Here is a 20,944-nt window from a genome sequence, read left to right on the forward strand (position 1 = left end):
TTTAAGCCTTACTCTGTAAAAAATAGGAGTTGACCTTGTTGAAGAAATATGTACGGATATCCATCTGGTTCATTCATTTTTCTTGACCCACATTCTACAGTAGTTTAAGGACAGACATTTTCGCTATAACCACATTTATTTCTCAATCTTTCAAGGTCTGAGAAAAGTGAAATTGTTATCTTTCTAATGATAGAAATGAAAACGGATCAAATAAGCAAGGTTAAGTCTTTATGACGTCAAAGAAAGCACATTTCAGTTAATGGTTAAAAAATTAGTCATGCTTTTTTCGCTAAAATTATAGTTTTTTTTTTCTGTGAAAGTATATGAAAAATATGTGTTTTCAATATTAACTAGATTCAAAATTTACATGCCAATTTATTTCAATTCATTAAATATAGCAGATACTGACATATATTAGGGGGACCGGAAAGTAATGTCTTTTCTGTGCATTTGATATTTGTTATCTAGATTTTATTTTTTATCAATAATCTATTCACCCTCGTTAGCAACAACCTTTCAATTCTGGATTGAAAATGAATCGAAAAAAATGAATTCGTTTTTTAAGGCTAACGAATATTTAATGAACCGAAACATCACTTTCTGGTTTTTATGCATATATATAGTTAAAGAACATAATTTTTGCCATGAATTAAAATTTTTCAGCTTATTCCATTCCCTCTGTGATGCCACCAGGAAGTTTTGGCGGTGGTATTGATCCGAAAATCTACCCATAGAATTTTAATATAAAGGATATAACACTTTTTAAAAAAAATTTCAAACTAAATAATCAAAATTTCAAATAAATATTCAATGCTTTAAATTTAGTGCTTTCAATGTAAAGTTTTATTTTCTTTCTCTTATAATTTCAGCCACAGCTCTTCATCTTTAAGCAAATCTACCAGGAAGGAACAATTCAATTTTGAGATGGGCTCCTGATATTGCAAATGAAAATGGGAGAGGGGGTATCCCTACTTGCCATAAAAAGCCTATACACCGCAGAATACGACTCATCAAATACAGCAGACTATGAACAAATCCCCATCTTCCTAAATGTTGACAATAGTATACTCAAGACCAACCAGAATAAACAATGCACCAAGGCACTCCCTCACCGAACTGGATATAACTTGACTCTTTCCAGTAATTCTGAATACCATTTGAATTGGAGACCTCAAATCTAATCATTTCTCATGGGGCTGTGATAGAGCTTACAGAAATGACACCAATCTGTAGAAACTTGTCAATAGCTCACCTAGAACCAAATTGTATCCATTGACATCACAATCACAAACCTAAATGTATCTATAGCTGTTAGTGTAAGCCGCAAACATTCATCCGACTATCATCCATTGTATAATATCAGTTGGGTCTCCATAGTTGACGCATTTAATGAATTTCCACTGTCGCGAAAGATTATAAAACCAATTTTCTGAAGCTTCCTTCAGATATCAAAGTATTAATCAAACAGAGAAACTGGTACAGGAAAACCTATCAAAGAACCTTGGATACTTATTTTAAATAGAAGTGCAAATTCCATACAAATTTCCAAGAAGTGCCGATATCATGGCGGAAGACAATGAGTAGAGAAAATCAGCGATCTAAACACTGCGGACAATTCAATTTAGAAACTAGTAAAAGCATTTTGCACAGACAAACCAGTAAACAAACCACTCAAAAGCCCAAAGGACGTGTACGTATATACAACAGACAGAGCAGAAATCTTTGCAGATATTCTGAAAAATTAGTTTTGCACCACTAAAATCTTTGATAATGTTAACCATCAATAAGTCATCACTGAAGTCAACACTTTTAACGCACAAACAAAGAACCTGATCCCACAGAAGAAACTGCAGAATTGAAGCTTACAGAAATCATCATAAGGTTTAAACCGAAAAATGCACATACAGTCGGTAGGGCGCTGGGCCTATATCCAGAAGGTCGTGGGTTCGATCCTCGCCGGCCGAAGATTCCCCGTGTAGTAAATGGTGACTGATGCACGTTAAATCTGTCGAGTCTCAAAGTCCTCCATGTTCCCACAACAAATCAATACCTCTGGGGGTACTGATCCAGGAGTTTCCTTGTCTTCTGGATTGGTTCAAAATTACAAGGCTACGGAGTTGAACGTAAGTAGTCGTAAACCCATGAAATTGGGTCGGCTGTTCAACGACGGTTATAAAATAAAATAAAATAAAATCTCCAATTCAGTACCCTCAGAGGTATAATTTTTTATGGGAACATGGAGGACCTTGCGACTCGATAGATTTAACTATATAGATAATATAGATATAGATATATATTTAACATTTCTGATCTATAGCCAGGATCAGATGTTTTTTGTATTTAGATCTACACCAATTTCGCTGATTAATTAGTAATTTTATGTCAGGTGGGAGTTTGTATGGTAAGCCTTTCTGCTGATTACGGTATTAAAAGCATCAATTATTTCTTGTTGAATTTTTTCTAAATCTTAACCAAAATCAGGGGAGCTATTTCTATTTTTGGCGATGATTTTTTGAAGATAAGAGTGTTCTTGTAGGTATTCCAATTTGTGGTTGAAATTTGTTAGCTTTTCCTCTCAGGAGGAATGCCCAGAATGATCAAAACTGGAAAATGGTTCGATGAAAGTTCACTAATAAAACTAGCTACGATTGGTTCTTAAATATTTGTCAGTGAAAAATCAAGTATGTCATGTCCTTGGCTTCTGTTATTAGGAATTAATATAGGTGGGTTCAAATAGTGGTGTTACAATTAGTTCACATTTACTGACTAGGCTTTTTAGTTGTAGACCATTTAAGTTGCTTCTATAACATCCCCATACAGTGTGTTTGAAGTTAAAATCACCTGGCACTATGGTACCAGAGATACCAACTTTCTCCTGACAGTAGATTTATATTTCCGACTGGTAGTTTTTTAATGTATGATTCTTGACATAGTAAATGCGATTTATAAGGTTTTTACTCAGCAAAACTTCTAAGTAAATCGAAGCCTTATTGAATACGCCATTTTCTTACAGTTAAGCCGTGTTGAGCCTTTTAAAAAGTGGGAAAAATTTACCGAAAATCTGCAAATTTTAGTTTGTAGTTTCTCTATCGTTTTTTAAATTATTTTGTCATACTTTGAGCAGTTGGCATCTATGTGGTATGAGAGAACTGGAATAAAATGAGATGAACAAAATGAATGATGTTTCATATGAACTTCTTTTAAATTATTTACATGTAGCGGTGTGGAAAATAATTTTGTAGAATATGGCAACCTTGAATCATGAGTGTTTATAGGTTGAAGTTATGCTAAACGGTAAAAAGTATAATAATTCCCTGTTTGTAAGTAATCAGGATATTCGTGTTCTCCATAACAAATTGGAATTCAAAAAATCTACGCCTAAATATGAAATCATGGTATCGTTTTTGATGCCATAAATGTAGCTAAAAGTAAAACATGCCCACATTAGCCCGTTGTGGACCAGGAAGATGAGGAGGTTAAGGCTTCACAATTTCATAATCAACGGTATGATTGTGACAACGTGGTCGGTACAGACCACCTTTACTTCACAGACAAGCTGATATCCACCCATCTAGATGTAGGTGGTATTCAAATTGCCACTGGGGACCGAATCCCAGTCCGTCACAATGACAATTCAGTGCCTTAACCATTAAGCCATCGTGATTCGATAAAAGAAGCTAGAATTAGAAAATATTTACCTGTTATTTACAAGCTTAAGTACCCACTTATAAGATTATTTAAAAACGATAACTCTTAAAAGAAGAAAGATATGCAAACGAACTTAGATTCAGATATTAATAATCACCTTCATATATTTTAATATCAGAAATCTAATAAAAGGCTTTAACAGATAAGAATAAACAGGAAGAAAGATCTGGAAACCCGGAACAGTACAGATCAAAAAAAATTGTTTTTTAAAAAAAAAGAAAACGATATCAGGCCTGGAAGTAATGATTCATATCTAAATCTATATATTTTGACAAGGCGTTAAAATTTGATTGGAGAAAAAAATTATTATTTCAAAACCCCAGCGAAGATGAGCCAGAAAGTCAGAGTTCAAAGTTCAATCTGTTATCATTATTTTCGCCATCGGGGAATCCGTTCGCAAGTGCAATATAATTGGACCTATGGAACCAATGCCATCCTTTAAAACGCCTGTTCTCCTCGGTTCTGTACCTTTGAATAGAATAAACTAAATCTCTTTGATTAGTGATTTAGAGCAATTGAATTGAGAACAGCCAAAGGTAAGCCATATATTCTTTTAGTTTTGTTTGCATACCTGCTAACTTTTAATCTTTTGGAGAAAATTTTCCCTAGTGGTGGTAAAATTAAAAATGAATTACAGTCATATGCAGAAATACATAACTGTCAACTTATACGCATTTTGTGTAAAATTTTGTCTTTATGTTTAAAATGGTAGCGAAATTTATGCTTTTCTTGAATTTCTAAATTTAATTTAGAGTGATTTCGGCCATCACTACATGCATTAATATTTATATAAATGCATAATAATTATACGTTGTTACTTTTGAATCCTTTGACAAAAATAAGAAAGTTCTTTGTGGTTATTACTGTAATTCAATTTTCATTTTACTACAACTGCAGAAAATCATCTTCGGAAAGATTTAAAGTTGGTAGGTTTGGAAATATATTTTTTAGTTCGTTAAAAGTTTATCGTATAATTATCATACTTTTCTGAATATGTTTAATTTATTTATTTTCAGTATTGAACAAAATTATTTTAAACTAAGTTTATAAATCCAAGAAATAAATAATAAGCATAGACTTTACTTTTACTTTAAGTATAAAAATAAAATTGTACTCAAAATGCGAAAAAATTGTAGTTATATGCTCGCATTTTTGAAGTGCGAACCCAGAATTTTTCCGCTGTTCTCGTAGATTTAAAAAAAATTTAAACTGAAGGACTTATTGTGAAATGTTAACAAGCAATTAATAAAAAAAAACTTGTGGCATATTTACAATTCTGTTTAATTGATTGTATCTCGTTTTAAATACAACATTTACATTAAAATTGCTTGAATTATTTTTAAAACTTTTTGATGCTGATATATTCTCTTAAATTTTTAAAAATGATGAACTATTTATTCAGTATTTAAAATTTATTGATAATTTCTTTTAAAAAAATACTTTTAATTCTTGATATAACTTAATATATTGTGTTTTAGCATTACGCAATATTTTAAATATATTTATAATAATTCACATTAGAATTAAAAAATCTCAAATTTTGGATCATTTACTTAAATTGATTCATATATATTGGTACCATAAAATACAGTTTTTTTATCTTAATATTACTATCAATTAAAAATATTTTCCTGGCGCTTAAGAACCCTAAAATTATATAGTATTCTTTTTATTAATTTGAAAAAAATTATCTATCAAAGTAAAAAAAAAACATCAGTTTCCTTAAAACAAATTAAAGTAAAATAGTTAAAGTATAGTTCAGGGGTGGCTAAGCTCCTTGATAGTCGAACTATTTTTCAAAATGTGAAATTTTTCACTAGCCGCAATTAAATACGTATTTAAAAGGTATGCCAAAAAGGTATTAAAATTTTTTTTTTACAGAAATTATATTTATTGAAAGCATATAAATAAAAGTGCAACACATTTAAACACATTTATTTTTCTTCCCTTGATAATTCTTTAAAATTTGGTGAATAGATGGTGACAGCATCTCAAAGAATTACTTCTCAGAAATTCTTTGAGATGCTGGTTAGTTAATACAGATCAGTGTTTGGATTTCACAAATTTTAAAGTGTAATAAAATTATTCACATAAGTATGTTGTTCCGAATATTGAAATAATTCTACAAGCAGCCTTTTTTAATTCAGGATACTTCGATTCTGGTAAAAATTTCCAAAATTCAGAAATCGACGTCGACTTATATTTTAATTGTAGAGCTTGATCTTCTTGCATCTCTATTAATTCTAATTCTCCAGATGCTTTTTGGAATATTGGAAATGGATTAATTGGAATTAATCCATTTTTAATATTCCAAATCCAATAATTCATTTCCATAATTATATTGGAAATGGAAAACTCACCTTGAATTATGCTAATTTCAAATGGATTCAGAAAAAAATTAAGAGACGATTTAAAATATTTCAAGTCTTGAAATCTATTTTGGAATTCCGTCAATATTCCTTTTAGCATTTTTATATACTCGTTGAGTTTTTCTTGTTTAATATTGGAAAAAAAAATTTTAATTCGAGGAAAATGACAAAACGTTTTATTTTTAATGTCCTTTTGAAAAAGTTGTAATTTAGTTTAAAAACTGAATATACACTGCGAGAGGTCAGATATTATTTTATCTTTCCCACTGCAATTGTAAATTCAGTGTTTGCAAATGTTCCATGACATCGGTCATCGGTTAAAAGCATAAGTCCTGTAACTACTCATCATCGTCTAATTCTGAATAGGTTATTTGCTTTTCTTTTAGAAATGCAGTTATCGGATCAAACAAATCTACAAAACGATTTAATGCATTGTAGCTAGATAGCCATCTAACGATGCAAAAGAAATTAATGTCATTTAAAAGTTCTTAGTCCTTTAATTCTTTAAGGAAATTTTTGAATTGTCGATGATTTTTTGCATTGGTGCGAATGTAATTTACAGCGTGTAACACTGTTTTCATAACATCAGGACATTTTAAATAGTTTGTAACGAGATGTTCTCGGTGAATTATGCAGTAAATCGGTATGAATTGTGGAATTTGAGAATCATCCCTTAAAAGCCCAATAAGACCGATTTTTTTACCCAGCATTGCCGGAGCTCCATCAGTTGTAATGCTTACAAGTTTATTAAGCACATCAAAATTTTTCATTGTGGAATCTAATGAATTTTTAATATCGATACAGCGGGTTGACAAGAGTCAACCCGCTGTATCGACCGCTTTAGTAGCGCTTCAAGAGAAGTGCTACTAAATCTAATAATTCTTCTTTAACAACGAAGTCAGGTGAAACAAACCGTGTGAAAACTGCCGTGCTTAATAAACGTGTGAATTGCGGAAGATCTGTGATATCTGTCAATTCGTCAAGGGCTAAGCTGAATGTAATACAGTTCTTCAAATAATTTTTTAAATTATATTCAAGAGATGTATCAATTGTAGTTATGCGTCGTTCGGTTGCGTGTCTTTCACATTTGTTGTCAGTAATTTGAAAGACATTTTGAAACACATACGGAACGATAATAATTTTTTGAAATATAATGGCACAAAAATGAAAAGGGAACTCAGGTACATTTATCGAGAGCGACAAATAATCCTTCAAAGAGCCGCAGGCTGCCCCCCCCCCCGTTATAGTTTTTCAAATTATAATGAAATTATGTTTCTTAGTTTAAGAAAATCGTTTGCAAGTTGAAGCAATGAATTATTGATTACGTATTCTAAGTTTAAGCAACAAGAGAACAAAACGAAACTAGATCTTATCTCTCGTTCCAATTCAGATACAGATACAATTTTAAAGAAAGCGAATAGTAATATTTTGTTGAAATAATTAAGGAAGTATCTAATCTTTCAAAGGTTTTGTTTCTCTGACTTCCTTAAAAATACAAATTTCAACTTGAAGCAACGTATTTTTCAACGTAAATATTTTATGTGAATTATTATTGCATTATGCATCTTTGTTTCTGCTAAAAATTAAACACTCTCACTATATATATATATATATATATATATATATATATATATATATATATATATATATATATATATATATATATATATATATATATATATATATATATATATATATATATATATATATATATATATATATATATATATATATATATATATATATATAGCATAATTAAGACAAAAATGAAAAAAAGAAAAGAGAAAAATGACGAAAATTAAGAACTAAACTTAATTAGTTCATATTTTGTTTTCGTTTTTAATTTGTTTTTATAATTTCATATGTTTGGGATGTTGCGTTTAGAGAATATTTTTATAGGTTCGAGCAGTATTATTTTACCACCTGTTAAAATTTTTTTCAAATATTTTAATTACTCTACATGTTGTACCCGGTACGAAGAGCTCGAATCAGAGGGGACCTTTGAATCGACAGCCTGTTGCTCTGAAAACAAAAGATTTTTTAAATTGCATTCAATTCCAGAATTTTAAAGCGTGTGGTGATAAAAGATGTAAAATTTACCTTAATATGGACAAAAAACATAATTCAAAATAACGATAGTGCGAAATCTGTTTGCGAAATTAAAAATTTTATTAATATGTTAACCTGTGGTTTTTGTATTATGTTGAACAAAGCAGTAACTCGCTTAATATTAGAATAAATCAGCATCGTTTAGATATAAACAGTAATAAAATTATCAATAACTTAGAATTGAATAATTTTAGAGTACATAATTTTAACAGTGTAAAAATTAATATTTTAGATACAGTAGAAGATATCGATTTAAGACTACAAAAAGACAAAAGATTAAGTATAATAAATAAATTATTAAAAATCTTTCCAGAGGTTGTGAAGAGTTTCATGATAAAGCAAGAGGATTTCGTTGAGATTTTTCGTAGTTTGATATTGGAGGTCATGTACATAGAAGCAGAGGTTCGGAAGGTCTGTAAAAAAAAAAAAAAAAAGACGGAATATGGAAATGAATGATGTTGTATTTTCTTATCGATTGACGATGCCCTGAAACATGAGAAAAAGGTGGGATTTAGAAAGAAAAAAAAGAGAAAAAAAACTGGTAAAATGGTATTTATACAAAAGATGAATCATTGGGGAGTGAGAGCCAAGGGACCAGGAAATTTGCTGCTGAAAGGAGTATTTGCGAAGCAGTTCCAGCTTCTTTGTGGAGAATAGGGGATGAGAGTCCAACATGGGAGTTCTGTTGCTGCTCAAAGGCCTGCGTTATAGATTGTTTGAATTGCTCGGAGATGGAGATGTTATTTTGACACGGAGCAGAGGATTGGGCTGCCATACTCTAATGTACTTCTGATTGAAGCGTTTACAATCTAAATGAGGGGATAAGTTCGGAACCCCATTGGGTGTTAGAGATGCAGTGAAGCGAAGTGCGTTAATTTTTTAAACACATTTTCTTAGGTTCTGAAAATGGCAGAGGAAAGAAATACTTGATGTGTAGTAAATACCAAGAATTTTGAGGGAACTTGGTGAATTTGTTCATTAAAGGTAGTTAACTGAATTGAAGGCGAGGGACGTTTTTTTGGAGAAATGCATTTATGATATGCATGCATTTAACCCTTTTGGAAGTGTGACAAAAAATTGCATTGTATTTAAAGAAAGATAGATTTATAAATAAATAAAAATTAACTAAAACAACAAAATTATCTAATTTTAATCGTAATGCATTCATGTAATTAACATCATCATTGGTTAGAAATAAAAATTCTGTTTCATTATATGTATAGAAAATTCGATAGCGTTGTTTCAGTTGTCAATAAAAATTTTGACAATTTATTAAACTAAGCACAATTATATTTGAAAGTTTTGTAAATATAATTTGGTAACAAAAACAACAAATTAATAATACATAACACAGAGCACACACAAACATAATACAGAACATAGAAACGGGCACAATTTTGGAATAGAAATAATAACTTTACATTTAGTGTCACCCGAAAGAGTACAAGAGCTTTTATTCAAAATGGCAGTATAATGAAAAAGGTCAGATTTTAAAATTTTGTCTTATCACACATTTATTTTTCAGAAACAAGACATTCTGGGCAGCCACAGTACATTAAAAAATAATAAAAATAAAAGTTTGATATGAAATCTTTTCCCTGCAACTGTTTAAAACTAGTATTATAGCTAACCCTGTAAAATATCTGATTAGTTTCAACACAACTGCCTTGCAACCTTTTCCATAAAAAAAATTTTTTCACATCATAGCAAAACATTGCGAATCAGCAGGAAATGGGTGAAAAAGCTTCTAAGTTAATGCTTCGTGATAAATTCAAGTGGAAAAATTTCAAAAAGAACTAATATTTGTTTACATTTTTGCGATGCATTTATAAAACTAAAATAAGAATCTTATGCGTATTATTAAGTTCGGCGCATTACTTTGAAAAAAAAAATCATGATAATCACAGATTTTAAGTTATCTTTAACCACGCCTCATGTCAACCAAATATTTTAAAGAACCTTGAAAATTTTGTTTTGAGTATCATCAAAATTATTGATTGACAGTAGTTGAGGCAAATAATGGAATGAAGCTTTTCATATTAAACTTTAAATCTGATAATATTTTCAATAGGTTTTGCCCTTGAACTTGATGCTTTTGATTGAGATTATAATATAAATTTTTTAAATTGGGTGGTTTTTATATCTATGCTTCATCTCAAGTTCATTTTTCATGCTTTTGAATTTAAAATTGCCTTCTAATAACGCTAAGGATGCCCAATGCATGTACCCAAAACGAGTTTTATTCCCTAATACAAGTACTTGGTCTTATTTAATTTGGGTGGAAGGGATTTCAGGCCTGAAAGTTGTTTTGTTTTGAAAAGAGTTTGTCTAAGTAATGGTACATTTTGTTTAGTTTATTTTTTTTTTTTTGTCTGATTGTTCAGTCAACGAAAAAAAAAAGATCCATTTCATAACTATAGCTTTACAGTCGTTTTTTATGAGGTTCATAGGGTTAAATATAGTCAGATATAATTAAAATGATATCAGTTTTTTTAGATACTTAAAAATTCTGGCATGTGATAAAACAGTCAATAATTAGTAAATGGATGCATAGATATCACATTTAGTAACGAAATAATCTAATATTTATAAATATTTACTTTTGAATTCTTATTCAAATTTTGAATATTAAATATAACAAATTTATTTTGCACTGTCACAAAATTTTACCACAATAAATGAAATACTTAAAATAATAAAAAATGAAGAAACTAAGAGTTCAAATAGGAATTGGAACATCTTATTAAAACCTAGAAATTTTGAATGTATCATCCTTTTTTAATTTAATAGTTTTTCCTGTCTTGAAATGATGGATTTTATTTTAAGATTTTACTTCCAACCGCTTTTATTAGTAATCTAGTAACAGATTTATTAAAAGTTTTTTTTTCTTCGCAATATCGCTTTAAATTTCAGATAAAATGCTTTTAGCTTTTAAATTTTAAAGGATTACGTTTTCAAAACATTGATCAAAGAAAAACTGTTAAAAGGTGGAGCAGTTGTATTTTTTACCGTAACATTCTTGTTAATTCGCAATCAGTCATTTTGTTTTAGTGTTATAGATAAAATGCCAATGAAATATCGAAGAATATTCTATAACAATGGCAAGTTCTTATTTTTTATACTTAGCTGTCAACTGTCACTTTTGTTAATTAATATGATTTGAAAGGATTTAAACATTCAGAGTATATAAATTAATAAAACATTTAAATAATCTGATAATTATGCATTTATGTTGATAAATGATGGCAAAAATAAACAAATTTTTGACTCAATGATGAATTTTAGTACATTAAATACAACAAAAAAATTTCTTCCGTGAGCGAAGGCAAAAACTGGCAACTACTTTTTTTTCTTTGTATAAAAATAGTATTTTTTTTAAAATTTATACAATTTAAATGAATATATACAAGAAAAGAAATATCTCGGGAATAAAATGTTATGTTAATTGTTAAGCAAAATCGTTCCACCAATTTGAAAGCATAAAGCCAGAAAGAAAAAAAAGTTGTTAAATATTTTCTTCAAGTTTTTATATTTGGAAAAAAATGTTCCTATCACTTTTTCTTTATATCATAATCTGGGTTCAGATTTACTTTACGGCAGGGATCGATAGTTTAACTCAATGGATTACCTGACAAATCATACTACCACTTTTCATTTATGTTATTAATTTGGGGTCAGATTTTCTCATCCCTGTGGGTTGAAAAGTTCACACAATGAATAATTTTAAAAATCTTACTACCTATTTTTATTTATTTTTTAAATTTGCACATTTACTTCATTGTACGAAATAGTAAGACTATGCAATGAATTACTTAATACGTTGAAAGCCACGTTAATTTTAAATGGCTTGCCCGTCTGGCCAAACGGTAAATAACTACAAACTAAATTTGAAAATATTAGACAGATTTTGCTAGTTTTTGAAAAGATTTAGCATGGCATATCTGAAAAAAGTGGTGAATTATATAAGCCAATGAATTGTTTAGAAATATTGGTGGATAAAAATCTACTAAATTGAATTTAATAAACCAAGAATTACAATTAATTAACTACCACTTGAAAATATTTATTCGCTGTCAGGAGCAAGTTGGCATCTCTGTGTATATAAATTAAACTATTTTTGCGTTTTCTATATTGAATTAATTTCTTCAAACCATTTTAGTAACAATAATAATATAAAAATATTAAAAATTTACTCGAATTATGTGTTTCTAATAATCTTGGCTTCACCAGTCACCGGTGACCCGCGTGGCGCTGCGAACAAACTCAGTGCCGGTCCCCGGTGACCCCCATAGCATTCAACGTGTTAAAGGCAGCACGATTCCCAAGCGATGTTTTATCTAAATCTGTTTCTACCGATGCCAAGTATTGGTGACATTCCATTTTTTACACCGAATATTCTCTTTTTTTAAGCCTCTTAATAGTCAAAATATTATGAAATATGGTTTCGGAGGTTATTTTTGCACATTGAATCGAATGCAATAAAAAATTATATGCTTCTTTAGACAAAAATTATGGGCATTTTTTAATCAAACTAAGCATATTCCACCACACTTATAGTTTACTGTTACATAAAAGTTTTAAGAGATTTCTTTGAGGTATTGCTATGACACTTTACAGAATGAAAATCCGTCCAACCGTTCAGAAATTATAAGGGTGATTCATTTTCTATTTATTTATTTATTTTTGCTGACTGTACAACTTTATAAGGAATATATAGGCTCATATATGTGCACTGTTTTATAGATACATATTGTTCTTATAAGCACACTTGTTTGCTTCTTTGAAAATGGCACTTCGTAGGACTTTAAGTTATCGCCTCACAAACTAAAATGTATTTTTTCAACCACACTCTACGTTCCAGAAAAGTGGGGACTTTTAGTAGTCACCCAAGTTCATTTAAAAAAAATTCTGGTTCAGACTATAATATTGAATTGCATAAAATCTGAAGCTTGTAGAAATAAACTGATAGCACATTTGAAATCAATGTGCAATAATATTAATCTAACAGAGATGCCAACTTTCTCTGGACAGCCGGAGAAATACACCACTAAAAACAATTAAAGGATATCGTAATCTTCGATAAAATAACGGTATATTTGTTTTTCTCTAATGCTTCATTGCATCCAAATGCTCAATAAAACGCATTTTTTTCTGACAAACAAATGTTATTTTTATTTCATATAGCCTACTACGTCTGTCGATAATGTATCAATCATTCAAACAAATCTCCCGGTGCATGATGAGTCCACAACCTCAATATCCTTTAATTGTTTCGAGGGGCGTATTTTCGAGTCTTTTAATGTATGATTCTTATTTTAAAAATTCGATTCATAGGGTTTTTACTCATCACTGCTTCTAAATAATTCGAAGGTTTACGCGATACGTCACTTTGTTACAGTTGAGACGCGTTGAGTCTTTTAAAAAGTTGACAAAATTAACCAAAAATCTGACAGTTTTAGTTCTCTGCCGTTTTTTAAAATATTCAAATCGGGAGTAGCTGCCATCTCTGATATAATTTATTTTTAAATATTTTGCTAAAAAATATTTTTTAAAAATTTTTTTGTGAAAAATATTTTGTTAGTAAATATATGCAGATGGAGAATCTGAAATTTTAATTTGATAGCTATTATTAAGAAAGATTAACAAGATTCATTCAAATTTCTACTTTAATACTTCCACGTTGATTTTATTTTTTGCGTATTTCACTGTATCTGTAAATATTTAAGCGAATCAAATAATTTCAGCTTACAAATACAAAGCTCGTTTTTCCAAAGATAATTCCACGCAAAAATAATTTTTAACACAAATTTATAATTTTGTCAATACTTGATTTAATAAAAGTTAACATTTTGTGTGAGATAAATTAAAATGTCAAAATAAAAATTTTGAACCAAATTGTTTAAAGAGTTTTCTAGAAATGAGAATTTAAAAATACTTGATTTCTTGAAGCAATAATTATTAGAAACTATTCAATAGAGCTCTTTCAAGGTCTGAATTTTTATCACTTAAAGTTACATATTTTAGAATTTTTTAAGAATTGGTATATTTTGACGTTCAGTTTGTATATTGTATTTTGCAACTTTTGAAATGTATCTTAATCTAATTTATTTTGCTTTTTTTCAGATTTTAAAATGCGTCGACTAGGAATATCATTTTTATGGAAGGTGGTTGCCACTCTATTAATAATTTGCTGTATTATTTTAACTGCATCAACAGCTCCAACAAAAGAAACTAGAAGATTTCTTTTATTGTGTTCTCCTGGCTCTGAAAGAAGAAATATTTGCGAACGCTGCACTAAAGTTACCAGAGATCCAAGAGCATTTGAGTTCTGCTGTGATCAAAGAGACGGTGTCTTGGAGTGGTGCGTGGAGTTTTTGAATTTCAAATTTAATCCTTGAAAGAACTGAATCAAGAAAGAACTGACTCGAGAAAGAACTTTATTTATTATATTTTTAGTTAGTTATTTTATAATTCCCAACGTCATCACTTTAGATGTACGTGTCAGTGATATTAGCAGTATATAACATATGGTTTCCATTTGAGAACTCATTTCATTGAACTATTTTACCTCAATTGGATTGGCGTAACTAAATTGTAAATTCATATGTATCATCTTAGGTTACCTGTTTCTTTGAACAACACTATGTGCAACACTAATAATATTCCAACTGTCTGAAAAATCATAAAAGCATTAAAAAGATTAACAAAAAGCTTTTCTTTGTTCGCAAATTTCATTTTATAAATTCAAATAGTTCCCACAAAGGGAATTTACAATCTACAGTACTGTCTTCAAATGTTCAACGCAGCCAAATGTGATAGAAAAATTCAGCAAAATATAAAGTTCTTAAAAATTTATGTTGTTAAAGATGAATTTTAAACAATGATACTTAAAGAAATAAACAATTTTTTTAACAGTTTGAAACTGTTTAAATAAACAGTTTGAAATAAACAGTTTCTCAACAGAATTTTTTCTTTTTTTTTGCTATTTGCATTGTTCTCTTGATTTAACTTTTTAATACTTTGTTACAAATCTAGAGATATTTAGAACAAGAAAAGTAATTTCCCCCCATTTGGTTTCAAAAAATAAAAATAGTTTGCAGTGACGAGCATAGAATTTTCAGCTACCAGAATAATCATTTTCGATATTCTATGAAGAAAATAAATATTTTCTTGCCACTTTCTTGTTCAATTGTGCTTACTACAATGTATTTTTATTGGAAAAATATATAATTATAAGAAACTGACATAATTTATAAGATTGAAAGATTAATTAAGACGAAAAACTAACCACTAACGTAACCAATATCGTAAATACACATTGGCGGCTGGCGTGTTTTTTTTTTTTTTTCTGTGACTTTTTAAATAAAGGGTCTCGCATATTTTTTTAAAAATCATTCTGAGATATTAATGAGAGGGACATTTTTTTTATTGTTCTTATTTGAAATTTACGAAAAAGTTTTTATTTGTATTTGTTAATTTTGTTTAAAGTCCATAATGAATATTTTGTTATTTATTTGCATTTAAAAATGTTTCATACAACTATAAATATGATAGATAATAAAGTTTATAAATAAGTTTATAAAGAACATATAATTTTATATACATATCTATGCACATGTCTGCTTCTTTAAAAATAACACTTAAGACTCATATCATATAACTTTAAAAATCATATGACTGTAACTAATCGAAATGTATTCTTACTTACCAGAGAAAGGTAGTAATTCTCGAATGAATTTTAAAAGAATCCTGGTTCCGACTATATTGCCAAATTTTATAAAAACTGCAGCTTATAAAGATAAACTGATCGCAGATTTTAAATCAGAGATGCGAAAATATCAAAGATATGTTAAAAAAAATCGCATGAAATTGAAAAATTTTATTCTCAGTGCTCTCAGTAATATTTCAGAACTTAATTCCACTATTTCTAAAGCAGACGAAAGACATTGATATAAATCATAAGAATCTTATAATTTAGACAAATTAAAAGAATCTTATAATTCTTATATTTTAGACAAATTAAAAGAATCATGACATTGTTGCATTTTAAATATTACACTGATTGCATATTTTTAGAAATTATTCACTTTATATGATAATTAAGGTGTATAATAGATGTAATATAAAATAAAATAATTTTTATCTAAAAAACTGTTAGTACTTCTTGACTTTCTGATTGTAGTTAATGGTGTATAGGTAGTGCATTCCTGAGTTGACGCAAATGATTTTGATCGAAGCCACATATTTCTAATTATATTATTTTTTATTTATTTACCATACGGTATGGAGTTGGGTGTGGAATAGCATATCATATTTGATTAGGACTTGGAAAATATTAAAAAAAATGGTAGTTTTACATGATTTTGATTTTCAGAGAAGTAAAATAAACTCATGCTATTCGAAACTATAAACTATTCATCACTATTTAATTTTTCTTCGTTTAAATTGGATTGGATTGAATTTTACATACATTTGCAGGCTTGTGTGCTCAATTTAGGATTATAATTCAAATAGAAGGACAGATAGCATAATTCAAGAGAAGGACATCACAAAGATATATCCAGGGTGACAGCGAGATTCAAATCCGCTACCTCAACGCTTTCCATAGCGTTTGGCGGGCGAAACCGCTTGGTCAGGGATTCTTGGTTTAAAGAAATAAACAGCAAAATATATATTCTACAGCGGTTAAAAAAAATCTTGGTATTGATGGATATTTAAATTTTACTGAAAGCAAGCTAGTAAAAAATTATTTTCTCATCATACAATTCAATAGCGTTATAACAATTTTTCTACCGGGGATAAGCACTTTTATGTTTGTTTTTTTTTCCAATGGCAGGCCAAATAAAAAGAACAAAAAGGATAAAACAACAAGAAAAACAAGGCAAAAAGAGATAAATAAAATTGAATGCATAGTGACATGCTTAGCCCATACGGGCTCTAGCTTCCCAGTAGCGTCCACACACAGTAGTGGAGATGAGCGCAGGACAGACGGAAATATGGGGCAAGTCCATGTCCTCCCCAAGGCGACAGAGCTTGCATTTAGGAGAGTCAAAAATGTTTATGCTAAAAAGGGGTTTGGCCAGACAGTCATGGCCCGTTACAAGTCTAAAGAGAGCGACTGCCGTAAACCTGGGCTGATTTGGGATAGTTAAAATATGGTTGAACCAGGTTTTGTGTATATTGCTTGTACGGAAATTCTCTGAGAGCATGTTCCGGAATTGGTTTCGGACCAGCAATTTAAATGAGTGCAGAGAGATGGAGCAACGAGATGCTTGGGCAATAGTTGTTCCTTTCTTGGCCAAGAAATCAGTTTTTTCATTACCCCAAATCCCGCAATGTCCTGGGATCCATTGGAGGACGATTTGCTTGCCTTTCAGTGTCAGGTCTTTCAGACAATCAATGCATTTCTGAATGGAGATGGATTGGGGAATCAGTGGAGAGTTAATATCAAGAAGTGCTGCTTTAGAGTCAGATAAGATGACGGCGCTAGAAAATTGGTCAGTACGACACTGTAGTTGTTTTAAGGCAATTAGAATAGCCTCGACTTCCCCGTCGTAGGCAGATGCATAGCAGCCAACAGAAGCGTAGGTAGAGAACAGGTGACAAAACAGGCGGCACTTTTATGTAGGTGCCCCGTTAAAGTAATTTAGTTCCAGTTCCAGTCGCTGACCAAATTATTAAACGCACTAAAAGATTCTATGCAAAATCTTAATATTAAGGTGATACTATATAACTTTATGGTTTTTACGTGGCTGAAACCAGTTTGCACTTGTTTTAGTTCATGTATAAATTGGCTAAATTAGACGATATGCAATATAAATTCGACGATTGGATAAATTAGACTTTATATTACATAAATAGAATATTTATTATAGAAGGTATTATATTGCTAGTATATTATAATAATTGGACCAAATTATTCGACACGCTGTAGCGTTTTAATAATTGCATGTTTTGCGCGAGTTTGTATACAGTACTTTAATATTTAAACATGTATGTAATGGGTTTTATTCGGGAGATTTTTTATGTACTTCCAATTTATATTTATATTTAGCGTATTGCATTACAATATTAACCAATTGATACACGAAAGTAAACAAAAGCAAACAGGTTTCAGCAGTGTAAAAACCATAAAGCTGTATAGTATCACCTGATAATTAAGATTTTACATAAAATATCATAGTGCGTCTAACAATTTAGCCATGGACTGTAAATGATTTAGTATTTACAGTAGTTCAAATAGCATAAAGTACAGAAGGGTTGTTTAGCATCTTGAAAAAATCTGTAAAAATCGCATTTCCTGGATTAAAAATAATTAAAATTCCATTCAAGGTATATTTTTTTTCGTTATACTTTAATGCTCAGTGCAAATAACGAAAAAACTAAGAGATTTTTTTTTAAAATAACCGAAATTAAGATTTATATAGAAACACAAAAATATAAAGAAACATTTGTTTTTCATTTTAAAATTTTTGAAAATCTGTTTAAAATAGAATTGAGTATTTTAAAAAAGTTGTATCATGATTGCATATATGATAAATTATTTGCTTTATTATATGCAATATATTTTATAAATTTTGCTTTATGAATATGACCTTTTTACACCTTTATACGCCCTGTTCCACTGGCTGCTGTTTAGTAGTCCGTTTAAACAAAATTAACGGTTGTATCAATAACATTGAAGAAAAACAGATTCAGGAGATTCTATGCAATAATCATCTAGCAAGAACAAGTAAGCCTTACATTTATTTAACTTTCATTACATAATAAAACTATGAGACAGAAGAAAAATAAATTAAAAAGAAAAACAATCAAGAAAGAAAAACAAACTTTAAAAAAAATCTAATTACAGAAATATATTTCTTAAAACTTAAAACTTCACAATAGTGTCATTCATGTTGTTAAAAATCACAACACTTTCTTTTATTTGAAATTCTTCACAATAGTTTCGTTCATGTTGTTAAAAACCACAGTACTTTCTTTTATTTGAAATTCTTCACAATAGTTTCGTTCATGTTGTTAAAAATCACAGTACTTTCATTTATTTGAAATTCTTTAATTTTCTTCAGGATGTATCTGTTTTTCATTTTCAATGTTACACAAAATATGCCGAAGTATTACAGCGGCTGATTTATTTCCATCTTCATATCTCATGTCTAATATCATGTCAGTAAGAATCTATGAAAAATAAATAAATATTAACCCAAATTCAATTCACAGTAATTTTTTCTAATAATGGCAATAAATAAGTTCGAGTTGACAGTAGGTTTTTTTTCCTTTTTTCTTAAAAAACCTTTTTAAATTGTATATTTAAGTTAAGCATCAGAAAACAGACGGCAGTCCGCACACTTAAAGTTTTTGAAATAGAAAATAAATTAAATAATGAATAGTCTTATATTCTATAAAAAAGTTTTCTTTAAGTTTTAATACTGATACATGCATTGAATCATATAACTTTCCGTCTTAACAATATGACTAGAAAGATATCTAACGTCATAGTTAAATTTTATTTTATTTTAAAACCGTCGTTGAACAGCCGACCCGATTTTTTTCGTGGTTTTACAACTACAAATGTTCAACGTCGTAGCCTTGTAACTTTGAACCTAATCCAGAAGACAAGGGAATACCTGGATCAAGTATTGGGAAAAATCGCCTTCGTGGAGGACTTTCTGATGAAATTAACCTACTTTTGCGCTACATGGAGAGAAAAAACACGAAAACCTATATTACATGCCTATTCTCAGGCAGAGGTTTCAACCCTAAACCCATATACCGAATGATCTGTAAACATCGCTATTAATGTATATTTTAATAGCCCTTGTCAAATATAAAGTCAAAAAGTGTGTTTATTTAGGTTCACAAATAAATATTTAAGGGAGGGGAAAAAGGTCATCAATGTAGGACGATTTACTATTTTTTTTAATTTTATAGCCGACCCAATTTTTTGGGTTTACGACTACTAATGTTCAATTTTGTAAATTTGAACCCAATCCAAAAGACAAGGGAGCTCCTGGATCAAGTAATGGGAGAAATTTGCCTTCATGGGGAACTTTTTGATGGAACTAATCGGCATTTGAGTTACATGGAGAGGAAAACCAAAAAAAAACTTCCAAGACTAGCATGGAGGCACGGGGACTCTAACTCATGATACGTCTATCACTGAGGATATTTTATGTCAGCACTGTGGTCGGTGCAAGTCGGATGTGAATTCATATCGACCTGCCATCACTGGATTCGAACCCGATTCACATCCTTGGAAGGCGAACGCTCTATTCCCTGAGCCAATTCATTCTCCATGGCAAGATCATGTGTATAATTTAAAATTACAGCTTTGACTCAAGTGCAAGGCATTTAAACTGTGACTTTTTTTATTGTCCATGTCGAAAAAGCTTCGAAAAAATTTCTAAGGGTCGTGATTACAATACTCTTAGTATACACCCAGAACTTTTTCTTATAAATAAAAGGTATGAATAAATAGATAAATAAAATTACTAAAAATTTGTAAGTAAAGCTTTTACCGGAAGAATTTTATTTTTTGATGAAATAGAACACCAATTTGGTAATGTAGCAATTCTCGACAAAGCCAAGGCAGCTGTTATTCGTAGAAGTTTGTTCTTAGCTCTGAGATGCTTTAAAAGAGGATTTGTTATACCACATTTAGCAAACTTTTCACACCCTTTTTTAAAGGAACAACAGGATGCTACAGCTAAGCACAGTTGTTGAAGAAGTTTCTTGTCTTTCTAAAAATAGAAAATAAG

The 20,944-nt window shown here is 29.8% G+C and overlaps 1 protein-coding gene and 1 long non-coding RNA gene across 2 annotated transcripts in view; one reads left to right on the plus strand and one right to left on the minus strand.

Annotated features, from left to right (window-relative positions):
* Positions 1-4,105: 4,105 nt before the first annotated feature.
* On the plus strand, positions 4,106-16,337 carry LOC107446035 (uncharacterized). Its single transcript, XR_001584344.4, has 2 exons — positions 4,106-4,244; positions 14,310-16,337. It is a non-coding gene; the product is annotated as an uncharacterized LOC107446035 (long non-coding RNA).
* Positions 16,338-18,914: 2,577 nt separating this feature from the next.
* Positions 18,915-20,944, minus strand: part of LOC107446027 (armadillo repeat-containing protein gudu-like) — a 29,461-nt gene continuing 27,431 nt past the window's right edge. The window contains exons 9-10 of the mRNA XM_016060561.4: positions 20,705-20,926; positions 18,915-19,364 (exon numbers count right to left, since the gene is read on the minus strand). Coding sequence (XP_015916047.3) covers positions 19,242-19,364; positions 20,705-20,926 — 345 coding nt within the window. The 3' untranslated portion in view covers positions 18,915-19,241. The remainder of the gene's footprint in view (positions 19,365-20,704; positions 20,927-20,944) is intronic.

The sequence above is a fragment of the Parasteatoda tepidariorum genome, chromosome 12 (genome assembly GCF_982258835.1).
Source record: "Parasteatoda tepidariorum strain Cologne lab strain chromosome 12, Ptep-v5.0, whole genome shotgun sequence".
NCBI lineage: Eukaryota > Metazoa > Arthropoda > Arachnida > Araneae > Theridiidae > Parasteatoda > Parasteatoda tepidariorum.